Source organism: Salmo salar, chromosome ssa23 (genome assembly GCF_905237065.1).
Source record: "Salmo salar chromosome ssa23, Ssal_v3.1, whole genome shotgun sequence".
In the NCBI taxonomy this organism is placed as follows: Eukaryota; Metazoa; Chordata; class Actinopteri; order Salmoniformes; family Salmonidae; genus Salmo; species Salmo salar.
In genome coordinates this window covers 33,683,693-33,707,710 of record NC_059464.1, presented here as the reverse complement: position 1 = coordinate 33,707,710, position 24,018 = coordinate 33,683,693, and the positions used below count along the sequence as shown (strand labels likewise).

Sequence of the window (24,018 nt, the reverse complement as noted above, 5' to 3'; positions counted from 1 at the left end):
ATACTCAGCTATGAGACGGTTTCTCTACTTGTTTTTGTTTTTTTAAGTAGGTCAGAGTTGAGAACCCTGACTCATGTGGTGCCAAACTGGATCAGAACATCTACTGCTTTCTCAGTCAGGCAGGAGACCGCTTCCTACTGTAGATGAGCAACCCAGAACTGTGTGAGTATTTGCCTCAAAAAGCATCTTTCGTCAATCAGTTTATTCCAGTTCAGAATATTAATTATTATTTGTATTTTAACAGCAACAGTTCCATTCTAGACTCGTTTTTAACAATCATTTCTACAGTGTTAATGTTGCGACAGTTCGTTTCTGGTATCAGAACAAAATAGTCAGCACATAGTAACTTCTGATTTAGCTGTACTTTAATTAATGCAAACACGTGTGTGGTAAATGGGTTGTTCGTATATACGGTCTCGCTGTTTTACCTCGCAGGGCAAAACAGAGAAGAAGAGCGACACATCCTATTGTTCTCTCTTTTATACTGACAGAGATAGTTCCTGCTCAATGCTGGCCTGTCCGAGGGAGGAGGAGCGTGGTTTAAACTTGCTCCTCCTGTCGTCGGCGTGTAGGCTGATCCCAGCGTCGTGACGCACTTCCTGTTGCCGGTTGTAGTTCTTCTTGTCTTCAGTTGATTTACTCGCAGTTCATATACTTAATATTGTAGCATAGCTTCCCCAGTATATTATAAAGGTTATGCATACAAATAGCCAGTTCAACCCTAACAACAGTAATATGTACAGTAGGCCTGATCTTTTTTAATCTTTATCTGTACTGTTACTAAGGGTTGCACCATCAGTAACTAGTTAGCTTGCTTTGGCTAATGTTAGCTATTAGCTGTGTAAGTTATAAGGCCACGGGATTGTTTGAAAGCGAAACTCACATCTACTACGAGAGTTCGTACTCCCTTATTTCTGCTTATCATCGCCTGTTATAAAATTACAACAATGCCTTGCTAGTTGACTTGTCCACTGTCGAAGCACTGTTTCCTGAAGCATTCTGCCCTGTTCTGAAAGAACTCCCTGGGTTTACCATAATGCTGTATGCTTGGCCAGGGCGTGTCGTTGTATTAATTTGTTCGTTTTGAGAGACTCATTACTAACGTTAAGCACTCCCCACACAAAACACATTGTGGGCGCTCCTCGTTATTTCGCAGCTTTTGTATGAAAGAGAGAAACTCATCCCTGTATTTGCGTTTCATGACAATTGAGCTCAGTCAGAACTTGTGGCTAGCATGAGTCCATTTGATGATAGCGGTGAGTGATGGCAAGTGGGAATGACAAGTCAGTGGCTGACAGGACATCATCTGCTGCTGAACGATAGCGCTGTATCGTGTGTCGCAGAGTGATCTTCAAGAAAACTGTAGAAAAACGATCCGGTGAACCGCGAAGTACACGGGCATCTCCCTCTCCCGCAGCTGCCAAACTGAACAGAGACCACTGCTAAGCAGAGAGCAGAGATACACTTGGCCAAATCAATTCCAGTAATTAACGAAAGAATTATAAAATGTACTCTGACACGTCGCGACCCACACTTTAAGAAAGGCTGCTCTAGAGTATTTTTATTATGTGGGCACATTTGAAGGAAGAAAACTGAACCCTCTATGTTCATTACAAACAGATTTAACTGCTACCATAGGTTACTAACGTAACCCCGGTTCTAAGAACCAAGCTTGATTTAAAATATAAGTTTCTCTCACAACACTATTTTAAAAATCAGGCGACGCGACTCCTTAGTTTGGGAAACGCTGTTTTATGCATACATGGCTGAGAGGCAGTGGGATTGGCGGTGCCAATGTATGTACTTTTTGTTGAGCAACGTATTCAGTAAATATGCACACTGACATACATTCTGAGATAAAATAGTGTGATGTTTATTTATATAAAAGTGTGGGGTGTTTTAACTTTTTCCTGTCTTGTTCTTATCTTCATAATAATGATGTGCAAATGAAACCAAACTGCTCTGCCAGTGAGGTGGGCCAGTGGTCCAGTTTGTGTGTAAGTGTGTGTTGTAGAAACTTACGATAGCCCAGAGCAGTATTTCTGCAGTAGGAAATTGGACAGCTCTTGAAGGATGGGCTGGCTGTGTAGTGCCACAAATTGCTCCCGGCAAACCTGGCAACCCAAGAGAGCACAACATGCTCAGCCACTCTACTGTACTCCCAACACCCAACCAACCGCTCTATTCAACACTGACAGGGGGAGAGAAGCAGAGGTGGAAAAGGAGGAGGGAGGGGATAGAAGACTAGGTAGAGTGATTGGTGCCAATCATTACCGCTGTCGGGTCAGGACCAATTTAATGCATTCCTGAAGAATGACCTAAAGATGCACTCAAACTTTTGTAATATTTCAGCCAGTAGTTGCGAAGGTGGTGGTCACGAGCCAAAAGTGGGCCCTGTTTTGTATGTACTACGTTATCAAATTGTGTACTACAGTACGTCATCCATTTAGCGTGATACGTTACGTCCTGAATTTCTTATTTTTGTTGTTGTTGTTGTTGTCTTCAATTCATATGATATGTTACGAATCCAATTGTTGTGTATCAGATTCTGGAGTGCATCTTTAATAAAATACCATGTCATATGTTGAGGTGCTGACCTAGTTATTTTGAGCGTTTCCCCTTGCTTTTTGTTCAATTGGCTATGAAATTAGGGAAGAGCACTGAGATTTAAACATGACAAGAAATAACAATACTGAGAAATAACCTCTTCAATACTAATCACTGGAGAGTGGATGAAGAAATAACAGTTGGAAGCCCTTTTCTTCACATAATTCATACAGAAATACCATTATGGTAATTCGGATAGTCTGGATCTTTATAGAACCGGAGCATCTCAATATAGTCTGGTCATCACTCGTTAACACAGCCACAAAGTCATAAACCCTACCTATTCGTACAATTTTTCTTCTTAAAATCGGATTTTAGACCTAACCTTAACCACATTGCTAACCTTATGCCTAACTCTAAGCTTAAATAAACTCTTTGTTTTCAGAATGTTTTGACGATATAGTAAATTTAGACTGTGGCTGTGTTACAGTGAGGGAAAAAAGTATTTGATCCCCTGCTGATTTTGTACGTTTGCCCACTGACAAAGAAATGATCAGTGTATAATTTGAATGGTAGGTTTATTTGAACAGTGAGAGACAAAATAACAAAAATCCAGAAAAACGCATGTCAAAAATGTTATAAATTGATTTGCATTTTAATGAGGGAAATAAGTATTTGACCCCTCTGCAAAACATGACTTAGTACTTGGTGGCAAAACCCTTGTTGGCAATCACAGAGGTCAGACGTTTCTTGTAGTTGGCCACCAGGTTTGCACACATCTCAGGAGGGATTTTGTCCCACTTCTCATTTTTTTCATTTTATTCATTTAGCAGACGCTCTTATCCAGAGCGACTTACAGAAGTGAATGCATACATTTCATACATTTTTTTTCTGTGCTGGCCCCCCGTGGGAATCGAACCCACAACCCTGGTGTTGCAAACACCATGCTCTACCAACTGAGCTACAGGGAAGGCTATTCTCTTTGCAGATCTTCTCCAAGTCATTAAGGTTTTGAGGCTGACGTTTGGCAACTCGAACCTTCAGCTCCCTCCACAGATTTTCTATGGGATTAAGGTCTGGAGACTGGCTAGGCCACTCCAGGACCTTAATGTGCTTCTTCTTGAGCCACTCCTTTGTTGCCTTGGCCGTGTGTTTTGGGTCATTGTCATGCTGGAATACCCATCCACGACCCATTTTCAATGCCCTGGCTGAGGGAAGGAGGTTCTCACCCAAGATTTGACAGTACGTGACCCCGTCCATCGTCCCTTTGATGCGGTGAAGTTGTCCTGTCCCCTTAGCAGAAAAACACCCCCAAAGCATAATGTTTCCACCTCCATGTTTGACGGTGGGGATGGTGTTCTTGGGGTCATAGGAGGCATTCCTCCTCCTCCAAACACGGCGAGTTGAGTTGATGCCAAAGAGTTCCATTTTGGTCTCATCTGACCACAACACTTTCACACAGTTGTCCTCTGAATCATTCAGATGTTCATTGGCAAACTTCAGACGGGCATGTATATGTGCTTTCTTGAGCAGGGGGACCTTGCGGGCGCTGCAGGATTTCAGTCCTTCACGGCGTAGTGTGTTACCAATTGTTTTCTTGGTGACTATGGTCCCAGCTGCCTTGAGATCATTGACAAGATCCTCCCGTGTAGTTCTGGGCTGATTCCTCACCGTTCTCATGATCATTGCAACTCCACGAGGTGAGATCTTGCATGGAGCCCCAGGCTGAGGGAGTTTGACAGTTCTTTTGTGTTTCTTACATTTGCGAATAATCGCACCAAATGTTGTCACCTTCTCACCAAGCTGCTTGGCGATGGTCTTGTAGCCCATTCCAGCCTTGTGTAGGTCTACAATCTTGTCCCTGACATCCTTGGAGAGCTCTTTGGTCTTGGCCATGGTGGAGAGTTTGGAATCTGATTGATTGATTGCTTCTGTGAACAGGTGACTTTTATACAGGTAACAAGCTGAGATTAGGAGCACTCCCTTTAAGAGTGTGCTGCTAATCTCAGCTCGTTACCTGTATAAAAGACACCTGGGAGCCAGAAATCTTTCTGATTGAGAGGGGGTCAAATACTTATTTCCCTCATTAAAATGAGGGAAAAATTTTTGACATGCGTTTTTCTGGATTTTTTGTTGTTGTTATTCTGTCTCTCACTGTTCAAATAAACCTACCATTAAAATTATAGAGACTGATAATTTCTTTGTCAGTGGGCAAACGTACAAAATCAGCAGGGGATCAAATACTTTTTCCCCCTCACTGTATCTAGTTGAAACCATTTAGTATTGTTGACACCTCGAAGTCCTGAGGGGCAGGGAAACACAGTCATATATACACTTTGTAAGGGCCCTCTGTGACAGGACGCAACACCGGGACATATGGCGCTGCCTGCCAACAGCTGTAACGGCATGTATTAAGGGCCAGGCAGACAGTGGTGTAAAGTAATTGACATCGGGGAAGGCCTATAAAAAGGTAGGATACAGGGGAGCTGTGTGCTAAGACTGTAAAAGTTACAGTAATGAAGGTGAGGATTGTACTGTACTAAAGTACCTTGTTCATCGTGTCGACTGTAAGGGCGTGGGTCCAGAAGCAGTCGTGGACGGAGACGAATGTAAGGCCGGCGCTAGAGGAGCACACAGAGTAGAAACATGAGACATAGGGCTAGACGTCGTGGAAGGAAATCGTGGAAACTGGACACCGTAATATGAGGTTACACAGCCTGTGAGACATACTGAGATTTGAGTCAACGTGACATACTATGACAATAGTTTATGGGATCAAACAGAAATTGTTATTCAGATGGGTCTTGAGAGCAGACAGTGCATCAGCTGAATGGTGATAGAGTGTGGTAGGGAATGTGATCAGAGGTCCGTCCTGTGTGGTGGGGGTCAGAGGTGAGAGGTCAGTACTTAGTGTACCTGTAGCAGTAGAGAGCAGTCAGCATCATGTGTGTGGAGTCCAGAGAATGGATGAAGTTAGGAGGGAAGGCATTCTTCTGTTTCACTGTGTCTGGCTTCCTGTGGACAGAAAACAAAGAACAGTTGTTCACAGAGAAAGCGTACAGTTACACACACAGTGTGTCTCTCTCGTGCACCCACACACAATTAAGTCCCTGATGACACAAGCACCTGAAAAGCCAGTGTCTTAGTCCACGGATCAGTGCACAGGTAGGTCAGTATGAATTAATAACAAAGAAAAAAAAACAGATGTTCAACTGATAGAAGGCAGCTCACCAATACAACCGCACTCTATACTTCCACTTCCTTTAGATGTCCTGTGTAAGCCCACAGCCCCTTTGGGTGTTGGCGAGAAAGGAAAACATATTGCCGTCTTTGCAGCTGTTTTGGCTACTGTCTTCCAACTGAAAGGTTGGAGAAATGTAAATGTCCATTGAGGAGTTTACCACATCAGTCACGGGCCGCTTACAAGGAATGGGACACGGACGTATACAAGAACGCCCGCTACAACCTCCGACGAGCTGGAATCCTATTACACCGGCTCCGACACTTGCAGACGATAACTGATTACAAAGGGAAACCCAGCCGTGAAATGCAGTGACGCAGAACTCCCAAACGAGCTAAATGACTTTTATACTCGTGTCGAATAAAATAACACTGAGTCTTGCATGAAAGCCCCTGTTGCTCCGGATCACTGTGTGATCTCGCTTTCTGTGGCCCATATGAATAAAACTATTGAACAGGTTAACGCTCGAAAGGGAGCTGCTATATGAAATGCGAAAGAAAATCAATGAATATACCAGAAAAAAATAATAAGGCTAAGTGGATTTTGACTCATCGTTAACGCTTAGGCTACATGACATGGGATGTGCAAATTCAAGGCTCTACACTGACATTTTTAACAAGGACCACATTTAGGAGCACAACGAAAGTACATTTGAGTCACCTGGGTGAGACAAATGTTCATCTCCCCCTTTAAGGGGCGGACCTTTACCTCGGTAACATGAGATTCGCATGTCTGTCTGAGAGGTCCATCTTTGTTTGTAGCAGTTGAGCTAGCTCAAACTAACACTGAACAAATTATGTAAATAGCCAAGAAACACAAGGATAAATTCACACTTTAGTGTAAATTATATCTACTTCTATTCCTGTGTGCTTCTAAAAATGTATCTTTCAGTGTTTCACTCAGTGACCAAGGCACTGTTGCTGTGCGAGGTGGGATATATGGGACTCTACGTAGTTCTTTGCGTAGAAATAAGAAATAATTCTTATTTATGTGATTTTTTGTGTGATTAGCTACCAGCTATAAAACAAAACAGCAGAACTAGTTTGAAAATAGCTATGGCAGGATGTTTTTTGCTATATGCTGTATCACAACTCGCACATGTGCTCACGCTACTTTTTCAGTTCGCACAGATCTATTTTTAGGCACATGAGTAAAATGGTCGCACTGTAGAGCCCAGACATTCACTCACAGAGACGATGAGGGAGCATCATGCCACAGAGTTTCTAAACCCAGAGGTGCAACATTGCGAGATTTCCGGGAACGCTTGTGAAACAGACCAAGCAGATAAGGCAGCTGGTGCAAAACAGTGGGATGGAGAAGAACTTACTGTTTAGAGTCATGGGTGATCTGGAGACTTAGGTCCTGGATGGTACCCTTCAGCTGCAGCAGACATGAGGGGAAGAGGGAGGACGACATGAGTGAGTCAGGTAGGTCATTTCACTCAATGAAATTGTGGAGGGGACACTGGATTAGGATTAGACATTCTGTCCACAAACAGGGTAGACTCCCACCACCCAAATCGGTCCTTATTTCTAACAAATTGATGGAAGATCAAATTAATGTGGAGTACATTTTTATTGAATGCCTCTGATTGACCTACAAGTGCTCAGAGGTAACAGACATGACAATAGGACATTCATTACTGGTAAAACCTGACTTGAGCTAGCATGCTAAATACAAGCCTACTGAGACATGTTAACAAAGAGTTTGTCCCCTAGGAGTGATTCTAACTAGTGCGCAATATCTCAACAACATCTATTGACAGAGCAGAAACACACCGCTAGCAACTGTAGGCGCCGTCACAGAAGAGAGGCGTTTGACCAGGCTGAGGTGAAAAATGGAGCCCGTCACTTTCAAATCAATTTCTAAAGCCATTTTTACATCAGCAGATGTCACAAAGTGCTTATACAGAAACACGCATACAACTGCACACACACACACACACACACACACACACACACACACACACACACACACACACACACACACACACACACACACACACACACAGAGCAGTAGAGGAGCCCTGCTCAAGGTGGCAGTGCACTGAGCCGGGACAGAGACAGGCCAGGACACAGTTGATAAAGACCTGAAGTGCTGAGGATAATTTGAGAGATGGAGCTTTCAGAGGTTTCCTCCCCCTGTCTGTCAGTGAGGTCAGCAGAGGTCAAGTGAGGTGAAGAGAGCCCTGTAATTGGTTACTGCTTTCAGGCCCCTCTACCAGTTCAAGACACACCAATAGCCAAACAATAAGATGTCTGCCAGGTGGGTCAATTAGGGGGGGAAAGTGACCTGCTTGTTATTTTCATGATCTCTCCAGTGGACATGTGACTGGCATTAATAGTTACCACAGCCAGATTGATTAAGCTATAGAACATATATTGTATAAATACTCTCATATTTCCCTTTGAAAAGGATTACGTTTGACATGTACGCACTCGTATACCAGCACAGCGGTACAGGGTAACTTTACTGTGGACAAGTGTAGCGGGACAAAAAAGGAAGGCTCGCTGCTTGGGTGTAAGACGTTCAACTGTCCAATGAAAGTTAATATTCTGTTAACTCATAGCCAAATAATGTTGTTGACTCAACCTATACTCGTATATGGTCAAAGCATACATTGGAGAAAACAAAAACACTTCAAAAACCCCACCTCAAACTTGTATCTCAAACAGACTGTTTCAAAAATGCTTACTATTTCCTCATGGAGGATGAGCTGGCCAATCAGCGGCCTACTCGCATTAATATTTTTAATGACCAGTATACGCCCATACGCTGTTGTTGGAGTACGCCCACACCATTCCAACACAGAACAGCTGCTTTAGAACATACTTAAATACCTTTTTTTATATTGTCATTCATTTCGGTCATATTTCATAAGATATCTGGAAACACTGGAGAGTTACTTTCATGCTTCTCTAAGCTCTAACTAAGCAACATCTAGAGTAAGCAATATTTAGTCTTACCATCTGCGTCCGGGTCCGGTGGTAGGGTTGAATGATGGGCAGGCCCAGGGGCGTCACCCACTCCACCGTGTTGCCCGATTTAGCAATGAGCCTGGCGCTCTCCGTCAGCCAGTCCTGAAACAGAGAGGTAGCTACTGAGTGAAAGTAGGACACTTGAAATACCAGGTCACAGCATTCTACTCCTCTGCTGCCAGCTACTGTAGATACACATCAGATCTAGGGGATTCAATTCACTTCCATCACCCACTGTTCACTGGTGAGTACATTTGTGCTCAAATTAGGATGTTTGTGAAATTGAGGAAAATGTGAGAATATAGACACATTACATTCACTCAGCAGCTTGAAAGTATGATCAGTTTAAACTTAGATGCAGTTTCTTCCGTGATTATATCTATCCGTGCAAACAAATGGAGAGTTTTCAAAGAAACAGGTGGTGCGTTGTTGCTTGCAGACAACAGAACACTAGCATAGATATAACAGAGCAACAGTGCTGGCCTGGCTGTTGCTGAGTCTGACATATATGGCTTCCATTCAAGAGAGAGCATTAGGGTCCTAGAGGTCCTCATCCACAGCCTCAGTGTAGGAGACTAATATTTACATTTCACATTTGAATCATTTCTTATCCAGAGAGATTTAAAGTAGTGAGTGCGTACATTGTTATGCTGGTCCCCATGGCAATCGAATCCACAACCCTGGCATTACAAGTGTCATGCTCTACCAACTGAGCCACACGACCCAGCTAGCAGGCAGGCCCAAAGCTGGCCCATTAATCAGACTGCTTTCTGGCCCCCTTTCCCCTCCTAATCATCCTACCTCTCCCCCTCCTTCATCCAGGAACTCCCAGCCAGGTACAGGGAGGAGGGGGAGAGGGGGAGAGGGATTGATCATGTACTGTAACTAGCCACCGCTGCACTCTTCTTGAGACTGCTGTGTAGACCCAGCAGGACCTGACCAATTTAGAGACGAACCGGGAGCCGGAGCAAGATGAAGGGGGAATATTTCATTTGAGCTGGGGCTGTGTGCCCTCACCATAAAGCTACACTGATCATTCTTTCTCTAATGGTTTTAATGCATGAGCCCATGCATATGATGAACGAGCACGGCTACTGTGCTAATAGTAAAGCAAACTATAGTCGTTAATAATAAGTGCTGGGTCAACTGTGGAGCTGGTAAATGGATATATTAGTAATGTGTGTCATGCAGGGTACCTGGATCTCCCTGGTGCCGGTGAACATCTCCTTCAGACTGCTGAACACCTGTTGGACCAGGTAGTGAGAGGCATCCCATATGTACTCCTGCAATCACAACACAATCTCAATGGCAGAACAATACATATATCCAAATCCAACACATGTATATTTATTTATAGGCACATAATCAAAATGAGTAAAAGACCAAGCACAGAATCCAGAGGAACTCCACAAGGTAAATGATGTGCTGTTCCATAAAATAACTCCTGGGTTGATTTGAATAGGGGGGGTTGCATTGTAACAAACCTCCACCTCGCAACCCCGAACTGTTCACACCCCTCTTGTTGGCAAAGAGAAAACATTTGCCGTTTTAAAGATGAACTATGCAGAAATCGCTCCGCCATTTCCTGGTTGCTACAATTCTAACATTTTGCCTAAATGTAGTTTGTGACAAAACAAGCAAGTATAGTGTAGAGAATCATTGTACCATCTAAACCGCTGTGAAATATATTTTCCATAACCAAAAATATTGTATTTTCAGCTGTTTGAAGATGGTGTACAAAACTGAAAGTAAAAGACTCCAAATTAAACTTAATGGGAAGCATAGAAATAGCACACATAGAACAGATCTGTCGCTTCTTAGACTTGCATTCAATGACAATGTATTTATTTTATTTATTTAACTAGGCAAGTCAGTTAGGAACTAGTCGTGTCCCCGAAAAAGTTACATATTGCCTGCAATTTTACATGTGTGTTCATATGATACCAGGAGTCGAATCCCGGACCAAATCGTATTGACCCCATTCTGGGTCTGGATCTGGCCTGCGGTCCGCCTATTGAACATGGTTGCAGTAGGTTATAATAATCACCATTTTAATAGGTATCAATGATTTTGGTGTAAAATTCGACTGAAAAGAAAAGGTATAAATTCATGATGATATTGCTGCGCTCAACTAAATGGATATCAGAAGTATGAACGTCACATTACAGTGCTATATGAACTTCACATTGGGGCGGCAGGTAGCCTAGTGGTTAGAGCGTTGGACTAGTAACCGAAAGGTTGCAAGATCAAATCCCTGAGCTGACAAGGTAAAAATCTGTCGTTCTGCCCCTGAACAAGGCAGTAAACCCACTGTTCCTAGGCTGTCATTGAAAATAAGAGTTTGTTCTTAACTGACTTGCCTAGTTAAATAAAGATAAAAAAATAAACAGTGTTTTAAAAAGATTTGTAGATACAGGTATATCACAGAATTCACTCTTTAACCCCACAGAAGCCTTTTTCCAATATGGCTGCCAAACAACTGCATTTCAATGGGATAAGGCGGTTTTCACAGTAATAACAGTTCCCATTACATTGTTCCCAGATTCCCTGTTCAACTAATGAGACAATTTCCCTGGCTGTTAGACGGGAAACACACAAGATGAAATAAGATTAGGTTAAGATGAGATTAGGTATTATAATAGGTCTGTGTGCTTATGTGAAGTAGCTAAAGAATAATAAAATCAATAGCTAATATAGACAGATACAGTTTAAGACGTCTCACAGCTGTCAGTATGACACGTGTCACATTACTCGTAACACAGTCGTATGTTATAGGAGATGATTATGTGATACTATTCATCCAGAAAGGCCACAGCTTGTGACATCAAAAACCAACAATTACATAGATGACTGGTAGGCCGTACCTTGGGGAAGTCATCGACCTCCTTGAGCCTCTTCTCTATCTGGAGGCGTCCTCCGTAGCGTGTCACCCCGTACACCACCGTCATCACCGTCTGCTTCACCACCTTCCTGCTGATGAAGCCCTCCAGCACCTGGGCGATCTTCAGACCCTTCTCTGAGTCCCGCGCACGGAACTCCTCCACCTATAAAACACACAGAGCACCAAACACACAGTCTGACTGTCATCTTGTCTAAAGGGAACCGTACTGACTCAAAAGAGTATCATACATTAACTCTGACAGTCCTATAGCATAACATGGGAGCATAAGAGAACCACATTGGGCTGCAGACAGTACATTGATTTAGACTGTCAGTGAATGACACAGTTATCACACATTGATTCAACAGGCCAGTGGCTTTAGCAGCAGTTTGCTGTATAGCCTGTACAGAACCTTCTACAAGCGAACAGTCTAAATCAATGAACTGCAATCACCTTAAAGACACACCAGGTGTGTCCTTCCTGTAAACATTGTTGCCTTGATGATTGGTGCCCTGTATGTACTGGAGGTGTTTGTCCTCCAAGACTCGGAGTGGAGCTGATTTCATCAGCTGCTTTCTAATAAGCGGTTGACTGGACAATTTTATCTTTACTTAACTAGGCAAGTCAGTTAAGAACAAATTCTTATTTTCAATGACGGCCTAGGAACAGTGGGTTAACTGCCTTGTTCAGGGGCAGAACGACAGATTTTTACCTTGTCAGCTCAGGGATTTGATCTTGCAACCTTTCTGTTACTAGTCCAACGCTCTAACCACTAGGCTACCTGCCGCCCCAATGAGGAGAAGGGAGCAGGAAGCGCTGCCACAGCAGCATTCTGAAAGCAGTCCAGCTCATTGACGCATACGCTCCAGCTAAACGCGACTTGATGTTTTTGGCTTTTTTTAAAACACAGCATAAATGCATCTCCGCTCTCAGCATAGACTCAAATTGTCTCCCATCTAAAATAGGTAGCTTGGTCAGCGCAAAATCCTTGGGCTGTGCCTTCTACGCTGCAGGGACTGGGCTCAGGGAGGCCTGGGGTGAGAGGTAAAGTAAAGTCTGCTCTGACTAGTCTGAGGAGAGCAGGTGCTGTTATTGCAGACTGTGCTAAGGAAAAAGTACACCGTTGTTCCCTAGGTATCCAACCACCTAGATAAATAAAGGAGCAAGCTCAATAATGAGACACTCTTCAAGTACAACATTATTTATTCATTGATAAACTATGGATTTCAGCAACTGTTTTGACCTTGTGTGTTAATTCTACATTATAGGTGGTAGGAGCAGGGCAATGCAATCACCCCGCCACTGCCCACTGGCGCCCTCTGGTGCCCAGGCTGACTGACCTGCTGTGCCACCCCGCTGTAGACATCCTGGGGCACCTCACAGGGAATAAGGTTCACAGAGGTGGCACCGATCACGTCCCGACCCAGGGCTGCGTAGTGCTGGAGACCATTACATGAACCATCCTGAGGGGAGGAAGGAGGGAGTGAAGAGAGAAATATAAATAAGACACTTTTATTGGGGTGGCAAATAAAAGCTTAAATCGAGGCCATGGATGAGTCCTGAAGAAGCACAGACAGACGAGGTCAATGAGCTGCTCAGCTCTACAGAGCCCAACCAACAGAGAAGTTAACTGATGTCTGAACACACCATTTAGGATGGATCAGCCAGGGCAGTGACTGAGCACAAAGTCAAGTGACATAACAACCATTTCCCCAAAATGGTGTCAGGGGAGGGTTTGCCTTGTTAACTTTGATGAGGCCTCTAAAATAACAGTATAGCGCATAAGTGAGACACCGCCTGTTAAGAGGTTGTAAATTGGAGAACCTTTAGAGGGGAGCTAAACAAAATGGACCCTTAGACCCTAGGAGTATGCAATATAGCAAAACTTACACCTATTCTTTCAGAGGGTAATATGGAGCTATGACCGTATTGCATATACCCATCTAATCCTTTCAGATCTAAATGGAAGGTCAAGGGGCGGGGGTTAGAGGTCAGTGTCATTACCTGATGTACAGGAAAGTGGGAGATGAAGTGTGTGGGGTCAGGCGATCTGACAGCGTTGGCTATCTCCATACAGCAGGCCAAGGCTTGCCAGGGTTCATCTGCATTCTGCCACCACTTCTTACCCTGCCGTGGAAACACACACACACACACACAATACAGTATCAGATACCACAGATCAATGGTTAAATTATCTCTCAGTGGGTAGAATATTACAACCACAATCTATGAGCTGTAACAGTATGATAACAAACAGGACACATTGTTAGCAGACTGACGTTGAGGGGGTTGTCTGCAGAGTCCAGGATGTCGTCCATGATTGTGTTGGCGTACTCCAACCTGCTGGCCAGCGAGCTGCGTTTCTTCAAGCCTGTCAGGTTGACCAGGTGGATCTTCAGCCATTTCAGACCGCCCGGCCCCAGGGGCTTCCCCTCCGCAAACACCAGGATGGCCCTGGTCACATCGCTGCCCAGGTGGTTGAAGTAGGGTGGGCACGGGTACGTCCGCCCGCGGAAGTCCATGTTGTGGGGGAACCAGAAGACCTCGTCCCTCATGTGGTTGGCGATGGAGAGTTTATAGAGGGCGTCCATCCTGAGGCTGTGCATCTCACTGCACTTCTTCTTAGCCTTGACCAGCTCCCTCTTAAAGTGGGCCTTCTCGGCTGAGGAGTAGGTGGCCAAGTCCTGCTGGCTGTAGCGGAGGATCTTGGGGGCCTCGGAGTTGGGCGGCGGGACATCCAGCTTCTCATTGCCCTTATCGTTGAAGATGGAGATGATGATGTCCAGCAGGGGCTGGTTGATCCTCCAAGCCGCGTTGCCTAGCTGGTTGAGGGAGTCCAGCACGGCATGCAGGTCAGCGTCCTGGCACTTCTCCAGCAGGATCTCATGCTGGTTGGCGCCAACCACCGTGCGCATCATCTTGGTGGGGGTGAGGAGGTAGGCGCCGAACTTGGCCGAGGTCCAGGGCACGGGCGGGCACAGCATGGGCATCACGTAGGAGTCAAAGGTCAGCGTGGTCTCCATGGCGTCCTGCTGCATCTGTGTCAGGATGGGGTGCGGCTTGATGAAGCCAACCTGCAGCCAATCACAACACGAGAGATCCAATTAAATACATGAAATACAAAAACACAGGTACAGTACCAGTCAAATTAAATGTCTCCTCGAAAGCAGAGCTGAAAGTTTTAATTAAGCTTCAGTAAAACAGGCAGCCTTATTTGCTGTGACAACGCCACCACATTAACCATGGCTTCTGGTGGAGAGCGCATGCGGCTGATTTATTTCCTGACTAAGTGTAATTGTGATGATGTAAATACTGTGGTTACCAGCTAAGGCATCTGGTTCATAGCAGTTTTAATCACGGACAGCCGGAGACTAATTAGCTACTACCTGAAAGGTTTCACCAAGCAAACCCACAGAGATACACAGCATTGTAGAAAACATACTGTATAAACCAACAGTGCAGTCTAACACACACAGAGACAACAGATTCAGTCCTTCAACCAGAGAGATATAACAAATCCAGTCCATCAACCAGGCAGATATTCCATGAAAAATAAATGAGAGAAGCATTGTGCAGCCTAACAACTCTGCATGCTGTAAAAATCATTAGGCTGCACCCCTGCTGCCCTAGCCTCTACCCCCTGAGCCAGCACAGGGAGGAGTGGCCAGAGACCAGCTTTGAAACCCACAGCGGATTGAGATACCGGCAGGCACTTCTTTTACACCAGGAACGAGGCTCAGAGGACAAAATAGAAAGTGTCTTAACTTCCTTGTCAGTTATCCCAGGGCAGTCAATCAGCCAGCCAATTAAGGGGACAGTAAAAAAATATGATTATTTCGGATAACACACATCTTAAATGTGCTGCATGGTCAATCCGACATCTGCATTGGCTGTGCAGCATATACAGTGACACGGCCTGTACACAAGTCAGGGAATTTGTAATTATTGCGCTTCGCAAAGCAGCGCAGAGCTGTTGTGAAGAAAATTGTCAAGGAAGTGAGTTTGTGTTTATACAGGACCTCCCGCCCCCACCTACCGTCAACCAATCAAGTCAACGCGGAGCAATACGGAGCCCTCCGCATTATAAACAAATGTGGGAGACACACAGCGATGTGGTACGGAGCAACTGCATCACACTCGCCATACAGAGCCTCCAACCAAATTTACGGATGAAGCATAAATTGGCTTTTAGTCAACTGCACCGCCGTCCACTCTGGCAGGGAACGCGGTTTTATTATTCATATGCTTATGAGCCCTTATGAGCCCATACCGTGCAGGCAGAGAGAATAATATGAGGGAGCTGGGCTGTGAGAAGAGCTGAAGAGACAGACATAGCAGCTATAACAGACAGTCCTTTCCAAAACCAAGGTAGCCTGTTATGTTATGGCACCTTCTCACTGCTGCACTAACTGATTTCGCTCATAAAATGTCGATGTGAAGACCAAAATGAGATGTCACGAAAATGACCCGAAGCCTTGGAAATCTGGTGAAAAACAATTACTGGCATAAATCACTTCAAAATGTATTATACGATTTACCTGTTTGTTACTGCGGAAGGTGTACATGTGGTAGAGGACAGGGATGAACTTCCTGTCATAGGCAGGGCTGAGGATATCACTGTTCACCTTCATGTGCTTGACCATGAGGTCCACCAGGTAGGTACCCAGCTCCACCACCACCGTGTGGGGCCATTGGGTATTGTCCCCCAGCAGGGAGGGACCAGAGCTATGCTCCGCCTCCACCTTCCACCATCGCTCCCTAGGCAATACGTCAAATTCCTGCACCGTACAGTAAGGAAGTCAAACAGTAAGTCAATGATTTAATACGTCTTGTAATTGCAGGCAGACAAAAAAACAAAACAAAGACCAGATGTGGGTGGAAGAGTGACACATAGAAATAGAATGAATAGAATGAGCTTGGAACCTCTACCGCTGGCAATATGACTGGTAAACTCATGGGTACACTCGCAATTGCTGCCTGCCTTGTGATGCAACATTTCTATGGTAATGTAGAATGTTCATTCAAATGATATTAACTGATGTGGCTCATGCAATGGAATGTATTTTTTGTAATGTCAGTTGAGTTGAATCAACAAATCACAACACATATTGATGGGTACACTTCCTGCTTTGCACCTATGGGTACTCTCGCAATCTCCACCAGTCCACCCATTACGCCATCACTGACTCGGGGACGCCTGTTCTATCCATTCTATTTCTGTGAAGTGTCATACCTTAGAGTCTTTGGCTAGTAGCTCAGCATATTCATTATAGATATGGCTGAGCTTGTCCACCATCTGGTTGTGGCTCTTCATGCTGATGCAGAACTTGTTGTGGACCCTGTTTCCCAGCTCCTTGGCCAGGATGTGGAGAGACTCCCCACTGGGCGGCAAGTTAGACAGACTCTGACAATGACAAATATCAACATTATTAGGATCATCTGTATTTTATAGCATTACATATCACGCTACAAAGATGCTAAATAAACCTGACCTTAGAACTCTAGATACATCAGAGGTCTAAAGAAGTGAAGGTCCAACATACTGTTGGGATGCAGTGGGCTTTACCTGAAGGGTCCAAACACAGAACATTGCGGAACACCAAATTAAACTTTAGAACGTTCATATCATTTGTCAACCAGCTCAGACAATTTGATACCACTCAGAAAAATAAGAATTGAACCAACAGCGACACAGTATATGCATTGAGTGTACAAAACATTAGGAACACCTCCCTAATATTGAGTTGAACAAAAGGTGTCGAAAGCGTTCCACAGGGATGCTGGCCCATGTTGACTCCAATGCTTCCCACAGTTGTGACAAGTTAGCTGGATGTCCTTTGAGTGGTGGACCATTCTTGATACACACGGGAAACTGTTGAGCGTAAAAAACCCAGCAGCATTGCAGTTCTTGAAACAAACCGGTGCACCTGGCACCTACTACCATACCCTGTTCAAAGGCTCTTAAATATTTTGTCTTGCCCATTCACCCTCTAAATGGCACACACACACACAATCCATGTCTCAAGGCTTAAAAATCCTTCTTTAACCTGTCTCTTCACCTTCATCTACACTTATTGAAGCGGATTTAACAAGTGACATCAATAAGGGATCACAGCTTTAACCTGGTCAGTCTATGTCATGTTTTGTACACTCAGTGTATATGAACCAAGGTCAGAGATAGTTGAGAGGATTAAGTGGGTTATATAATAATAATAATAATAGCTTTATACCTGGATCATGATGTCTACATAGTCCTTTTGGTCCATCAGACAGAGGTAGGGGTAGAGGCTGAGTCTGACGGCCTTCGGGGTGATGCTGGCCAGGATCATATTGCTCTCCCTCAGGGCCCCAACCAGGGCTTTGTGCCACACCATCCGCTGCTCCGCCAGCAGAGCCCTCTGAAACATTCACATACACCACCATCAGCACAGTAGAACTGCATGGTACTGTGGTTCTGGTGGATGAAAACATGATTAACTATGTTCCATAAGCAAGTTCTGCCTTAGATCCACTTTGGATATGAGTTCAAAGTTGACGTCAAGTTAAAACAAACACCTTATAACTTTCATTTGGACTCGACTAGCTAGCCAATAACCATCTGTGGTATTCAGCATGTGTTCCGATTCAGATATTGCGATCGAACAGAACAGGTCTCCAGCCAGGTTGTGAAACTGGGTCAACCCTCCATCTAGGGGACTGTCATATTGCCTGTCCATGCCAGGAGGAGAGAGCCCAGCTGACAGAGCAGATAGATGGCCTCTAGATGACTCCGCCCCCTCCTCAGGAGAGCCCCATCAAAATACATTATCATTCTGCTGTAGATTATCATTCCGCTGTAAATATCGCAGAACCACCAGGGACCCTCGTCCCCGTGCTCCCAGTCTGCTAATTTCAGGGCCATTAAAAACAAAATAAAGCATAGTATATTTCAGTGTGTCACTATCCCATACAACTATAGTAGTATATTTCAGTGTGTCACTATTCCATACAACTATAGTAATATATTTCAGTGTGTCACTATCCCATACAACTATAGTAGTATATTTCAGTGTGTCACTATCCCATACAACTATAGTAGTATATTTCAGTGTGTCACTATCCCATACAACTATAGTAGTATATTTCAGTGTGTCACTATCCCATACAACTATAGTAGTATATTTCAGTGTGTCACTATCCCATACAACTATAGTAGTATATTTCAGTGTGTCACTATCCCATACAACTATAGTAGTATATTTCAGTGTGTCACTATCCCATACAACTATAGTAGTATATTTCAGTGTGTCACTATCCCATACAACTATAGTAGTATATTTCAGTGTGTCACTATCCCATACAACTATAGTAGTATATTTCAGTGTGTCACTATCCCATACAACTATAGTAGTATATTTCAGTGTGTCACTATCCCATACAACTATAGTAGTATATTTCAGTGTGTCACTATCCCATACAACTATAGTAGTATATTTCAGTGTGTCACTATCCCATACAACTATAGTAGTATATTTCAGTGTGTCACTATCCCATACAACTATAGTAGTATATTTCAGTGTGTCACTATCCCATACAACTATAGTAGTATATTTCAGTGTGTCACTATCCCATACAACTATAGTAGTATATTTCAGTGTGTCACTATCCCATACAACTATAGTAGTATATTTCAGTGTTTGGCCAGACTATACATCTAGGTGGGTGGGGCAGTTTGTTTACCATCTTGGCCATGTGTGGGGTAACAGGCTTCATGGCCTCCACAGAGTGAATGGTGATGGTGCTGGCCTGCTCCATGCTCAGCTGACGGCTGAACCTCTCCCGCAGCTCCTCCAGGCTGAAGGCCAACTTGGGGTACTTAGCATCCGCCCTCTGAAACACACACAGGTCAGGGTTCAGAGAGACCATACACAGACAGGGTTTTCCAGGGAGAGACTATTACATCACAGGAGAGAGACACTGGAAGGGAGCATACATTAGACCTAATGTCTATTATCAGAATCAATATTAGATACATTGAGAATACACACATAGCTATTTTGGAATGCGTGTGTGCACATTCGAGCATGTTTGTCCAGGCTCTCTCTCTGTGTGTGTGTGTGTGTGTGTGTGTGTGTGTGTGTGTGTGTACAGTCCTAGCCAAAAAGAAGGTGCGTGTCTGTATTCTGAAAAATATGAGTGTGTTGTGATGGGGAGGGTTCGATCAGGTCAGGGTACATCGCTGAGTGTGTGTTGACAGCGCAGTCAGCTGCCAACACACAAAGCATTACGCAGCCTTAATTACTAGACCAGGGATTATCAACTAGATTCAGCCGAGGGTAGATTTTTTCTTTAGCGGTTGGTCAAGGGGCAGGAACACAATTACAAATAATTTGTAGACTGCAAATTGACCGCAAGAAGCCCAAACATATATAATATTTGACTAAACCATAATCTCAAACTTTTCTTACATTTGTATACGATCACATACACTCTGTGGCCAATTTATTAGGTACACAACCCTGTTCACAAAAATGGTTCGCTCCTACAGACCGTGAGTCACGTTCCCATGGCTTGCTATAAAAAGGAGGCAGACAGGCATCGAGGCATTCGGTAACTGTTTGATTGAACGTTAGAATGGGAAAAACAAGTGACCTGAGCGACTTTGAGCGTGGTATGATCGTCCTGGGATTTTCACGCACGACAGTGTCTAGGGTTCACGGAGAATTGTGCAACCAAAAAAACAAAACATCCAGTCAGTGGCAGTCCTGTAGGTGAAAACAGCTCGTTGATGAGAGGTCGAAGGACAAGAATCGTGCACGATAACAGGCGGGCTACAAACAGGCAAATAACGGCGCAGTACAACAGTGGTGTGCAGAACGGCATCTCGCGTTGCATATAATCGATGCGGTGCCTGTTAATTTATCATTGAATCACAGCCTACTTCACCAAACGGTTATTTAACAAGCGCATTCGCGAAAAAAGCACTGTCGTTGCACCAATGTGTACCTAACCATAAACATCAACGCCTTTCTTAAAATCAATACACAGAAGTATATTTTTTTAAACCTGCATATTTAGTTAAAAGAAATCCAGGTTAGCAGGCAATATTAAACTAGGGAAATTGTGTCTCTTCTCTTGCGTTAATTGCACGCAGAGTCAGGTTATATGCAACAGTTTGGGCCGCCTGGCTCCTTGCAAACTAATTTGCCAGAATTTTACGTAATTATGACATAACATTGAAAGTTGTGCAATGTAACAGGAATATTTAGACTTATGGATGCCACCTGTTAGATAAAATACGGAACGGTTCCGTATTTCACTGAAAGAATAAACGTTTTGTTTTCGAAATTATACTTTCCGGATTTGACCATATTAATGACCTAAGGCTCATATTTCTGTGTGTTATTAGGTTATAATTAAGTCTATGATTTGATATTTGATAGAGCAGTCTGGCTGAGCGGTGGTAGGCAGCAGCAGGCTTGTAAGTATTCATTCAAACAGCACTTTCGTGCGTTTGCCAGCAGCTCTTCAAGCATTGAGCTGTTTATGACTTCAAGCCTATGAACTCCCGAGATTAGGCTGGTGTAACGGATGTGAAATGGCTAGCTAGTTAGCGGGGTGCGCGCTGATAGCGTTTCAAATCGGTGACGTCACTCGCTCTGAGACCTTGAAGTAGTTGTTCCCCTTGCTCTGCAAGGGCCACGGCTTTTGTGGAGCGATGGGTAACAATGCTTCAAGGGTGGCTGTTGTGGATGTGTTCCTGGTTCGAGCGAGGAGAGGGACGGAAGCTATACTGTTACACTGGCAATACTAAAGTGCCTATAAGAACATCCAATAGTCAACGGTATATGAAATACAAATGGCATAGAGAGAAATAGTCCTATAATAACTACAACCTAAAACTTCTTACCTGGGAATATTGAAGACTCATGTTAAAAGGAACCACCAGCTTTCATATGTTCTCATGTTCTGAGCAAGGAACTTAAACGTTAGCTTTTTGACATGGCACATATTGCACTTTTACTTTCTTCTCCAACACTTTGTTTTTGCATTATTTAAACCAAATTGAACATGTTTCATTATTTATTTGAGGCTAAATTGATTTTATTGATGTATTATATTAACTTGAAATAAAAGTGTTCATTCAGTATTGTTGTAATTGTCATTATTACAAATACAAATTGCTCAGAAAACTTGGGGTGACAAATAAAATCACCCGCGGGCCAAATTTGGCCAGTTGGGGAACCCTGCACTAAATGCTTAGTCTGCTGCCAACACACAGAACATCACCCAGGCTTAATCACTAGACATTCAGCTCCACAAGACTATAACGTAAACAGATGGCTCATTATGCTCGGCGTAATAAGGTGTAGTCACATCTGCGTGCTCCATCAATTACTGTGGGCTGGTACCTTGACTGCTCGGCATTTCATTTCCGAGATGAAACTGAAAATCAAATGATATGAATATTCATACTCCTTTGTAAACGCATATGTTTACATCTATAATTGGATGGTAACACATTTAAGGTCAGTGTAGTTCTGTCTGTGTGTGTGTGTGTGTGTGTGTGTGTGTGTGTCTCTCTGTGTTTGGTGCTTGGAGTGATGGCACGAAATGGACTAAGCCAGGCCCACGCCACCATTCCCCCTTTGCCTGCAGTCACCTGACAGCAATAAAGAGGACACGAGGGCCCAAACTAACACAAACCAAACACAGAGCCTCAATTGACAGCCAGTAGCTATGCAAATTAACATCCATCCCATCACCCTCCCGTGTCCAATTAAAAAAAGAAATATGCTTATACTGCAGCTTTACATGCTGCTGCTTTAAGCTTAACCTGCACCAAAGGTCTGGCTGGCACCCAATTAAAAAGCTCATAGAAAGTGGCGGCACATACATCTCATTATATAAACACACAGCTGGCTAAGTGGTCCAGTGAGAAGGGTACTGAGTAGGCCTACATACTGAGAGGGCCTGTGTACTTTTACATGTTGTCATTTATTATTGAAAGAGGGCGTCCGTGACCTGTGCAAGGACATCTGGGTATTATCAGTTAACACTTCATAGAGGGGTTGATGTACGGTGTCTCTTTATTAACCCGGGAGACACAGGAAGAGACACAGTAAATATGTCCGCAAAGGAGAGGCCGCTTGAACGGCAGCGAAAACAAAGCTAAAGGTTACGCGGGAGATAAGTCACTTGGTCACTGGCTCTAAGGCACTAAAGCATGGCACAATACTAGTCTTATTTAAAGAGCAAGCTTTGCTGCTGAGGAACTACAGTATATACACTGATGTATTTGGACGCATACATTTACATTTTAGTCATTTAGCGGACACTCTTCTGTTATAACATTCTGTTTCAGTGTGTCTATGGCAGTTCATGCTGGGCCATGAGAGAGGACTGAATAATAATTATGTTCATGTGTATTGTTGTTTGCGTGTGTAGAAGTGTGTCAGACGCTTGTTTCTGCCCAGGGGCAGAGATTGTCCAGAGACGGCGCAGAGCCAGCATGGACCGGAATGAGACAACTACCAAGCCTCCCTCCCTTTCCTTCTCGCTCGCTCTTCTAGCTAGGACCCCTGGCAAAGGCAGACCTGTCAGCCAAACCGTAGATCAAGTGCAGTAGGGCAACCAAGATTAATGAGTTGGCTCATAATGATAGAAATGAAATATCCCTCTCACAGGAGAACACAGAATCTCCAAACACTAGATCCAACTGCATTTCTGCACATCTAATTTACAAATAGTACCTAGTATATATATTATTCTAATGTGCAGTTTCGACTTCCCATGAGATGGTGTTATGAAAACTTGGCACCGAGTTAAAAAACAACTCTCCCTCTCTCCCCCCTCCCCATGGTGCAAGCGCAGCTAAAAATACATAATGTATGGCAAAAAGGCTGTAAGTGAATCATGTGAGAAAGCATAGCAGCACCACTTAACCCTAACAGAAATCCCACTATGCCCTCAGACGAACCATCAAACAGGCAAAGCGTCAATACAGGATTAAGATTGAATCCTACACCAGTTCTTACTCTCGTCGGATGTGGCAGGGCTTGAAAACTATTACGGACTACAAAGGGAAACCCAGGCGCGAGCTGCCCAGTGACGCAAGCCTACCAGACGAGCTAAATGCCTTTTAAGCAACAATGAAGCACGCATGAGAGCACCAGCTGTTCAGGACAACAGTGTGATAATGCTTTCGGTAGCCAATGTGAGCAAGACCTTAAAACAGATCAACATTCACAAAGCTGCGGGGCCAGATTACCAGGACGTGTACTCAAAGCAGGGGGGGCAGATTACCAGAACATGTACTCAAAGCATGCACTGACCAACTGGCAAGTGTCTTCACTGACATTTTCAACCTCTCCCTGACCGAGTCTGTAATA

General features: G+C 44.0%; 1 protein-coding gene across 2 annotated transcripts in view; it reads right to left on the bottom strand.

Annotated features, from left to right (window-relative positions):
* The window catches only part of LOC106584450 (DNA-directed RNA polymerase, mitochondrial), a 48,936-nt gene that overhangs the window by 11,419 nt on the left and 13,499 nt on the right, over positions 1-24,018 (bottom strand). Inside the window, exons 6-20 of one of the 2 annotated variants that reach the window (XM_014169805.2) lie at positions 19,367-19,516; positions 17,878-18,045; positions 16,881-17,051; positions 16,186-16,425; positions 13,927-14,721; positions 13,652-13,774; positions 12,988-13,110; positions 11,631-11,810; positions 9,963-10,049; positions 8,755-8,868; positions 7,116-7,168; positions 5,464-5,562; positions 5,096-5,168; positions 2,023-2,114; positions 658-1,425 (exon numbers count right to left, since the gene is read on the bottom strand). In XM_014169805.2, the coding sequence (XP_014025280.2) occupies positions 1,230-1,425; positions 2,023-2,114; positions 5,096-5,168; positions 5,464-5,562; positions 7,116-7,168; positions 8,755-8,868; positions 9,963-10,049; positions 11,631-11,810; positions 12,988-13,110; positions 13,652-13,774; positions 13,927-14,721; positions 16,186-16,425; positions 16,881-17,051; positions 17,878-18,045; positions 19,367-19,516 (2,664 nt within the window). In that variant the 3' untranslated portion in view covers positions 658-1,229. Of the gene's footprint in view, positions 1-657; positions 1,426-2,022; positions 2,115-5,095; positions 5,169-5,463; positions 5,563-7,115; positions 7,169-8,754; positions 8,869-9,962; positions 10,050-11,630; positions 11,811-12,987; positions 13,111-13,651; positions 13,775-13,926; positions 14,722-16,185; positions 16,426-16,880; positions 17,052-17,877; positions 18,046-19,366; positions 19,517-24,018 lie in introns of those variants that run through there. The other variant, XM_045706004.1, reaches the window with a different exon arrangement.